The 918-nt window shown below is 46.8% G+C and overlaps 1 protein-coding gene across 1 annotated transcript; it reads right to left on the bottom strand.

Annotated features, from left to right (window-relative positions):
* Window positions 1-345: 345 nt before the first annotated feature.
* Window positions 346-606, bottom strand: T265_04872 (hypothetical protein; the record flags this gene model as incomplete). The annotated part of the gene is made up of 1 exon (XM_009169726.1): window positions 346-606. One exon carries the CDS (start codon window positions 604-606, stop codon window positions 346-348), a length of 261 nt encoding a protein of 86 aa, XP_009167990.1.
* Between the last annotated feature and the right edge of the window lie 312 nt (window positions 607-918).

Raw genomic sequence — 918 nt, 5'->3', positions numbered from 1 at the left:
GCTAGATGGTCTGAATCTACCCCAACACCAAACGTTTGTGCGGAGACTTTTATCTGAATATTTGTCGAACGTTGGGTCTCTGTGAACGGCTGCGCGCTCAAACTGGGAAGACCCTCATTATTTGAGACTACCGTTGGACCTGCACTACAGCCCGCAGCATAGAACAAGCGGCACTGTCGAGAGAGCTTGAAGCAGCACTGCGAGTGGCCGACGCTGCCCACTAGGCCGGTACCGTCCTACAGCTATCCTAATCATAAATTCTGCCAACAAAACAAGCTCATCGATTTTCAGCGTTTACCTAGTTAACTATCAGTTGTGGTGGCCTCAAGGACAACTTCCGTGCTTCTAACGCACGCTTCCGCGATGTTTCATTTGCTGAGACGGGCCTCCATTAAACGCCTCCTCTGTCTTATGGATACTCAAACTTTGAGCCGCAGTATTTTGTTCCTGAGGCCCCGCGGGCAGGCATTTACGTTTCTCCACATGTCGATGAAGATAGAAACCACTGGTATATTCTAGGAGGTCCGAAGAAATGAAAACATTTCCATCACCACGCATGACGGAAAGCTCAAGGCCGTCAGCATCATTTGATTTAAGTAGGCCCATCCTGAATCAACGGACACTTGCTCAAAAGTTGCACCAGTTTCCACGTCATCTTTAGATCCGTTACATTCCAAGCCGACACAACCGGTTACATCTCTACAGGATGAAACTGTTATCTGTTGGTTTGCACTCTCTGTTATATGCAGTTTATCATGTTTTCTGCAGCCTACCAAGTCTTTATTCTTGTCTGTCATATTAGGTTGGCCCTTCTATTACTTTTTTTCCAACAGATGCCCTGACAATGTTATTTTTCTAGTTTTCCATACAACAGCACTCCTTGCCTGTCGCTGTGGATCCGTTGTTGCCACATCGGAA

This window comes from Opisthorchis viverrini, assembly GCF_000715545.1.
Source record: "Opisthorchis viverrini unplaced genomic scaffold opera_v5_84, whole genome shotgun sequence".
Lineage (NCBI taxonomy): Eukaryota > Metazoa > Platyhelminthes > Trematoda > Opisthorchiida > Opisthorchiidae > Opisthorchis > Opisthorchis viverrini.
The sequence above is the reverse complement of the archived record's forward strand: the minus strand, read 5'-3'. Positions and strand labels throughout refer to the sequence as shown.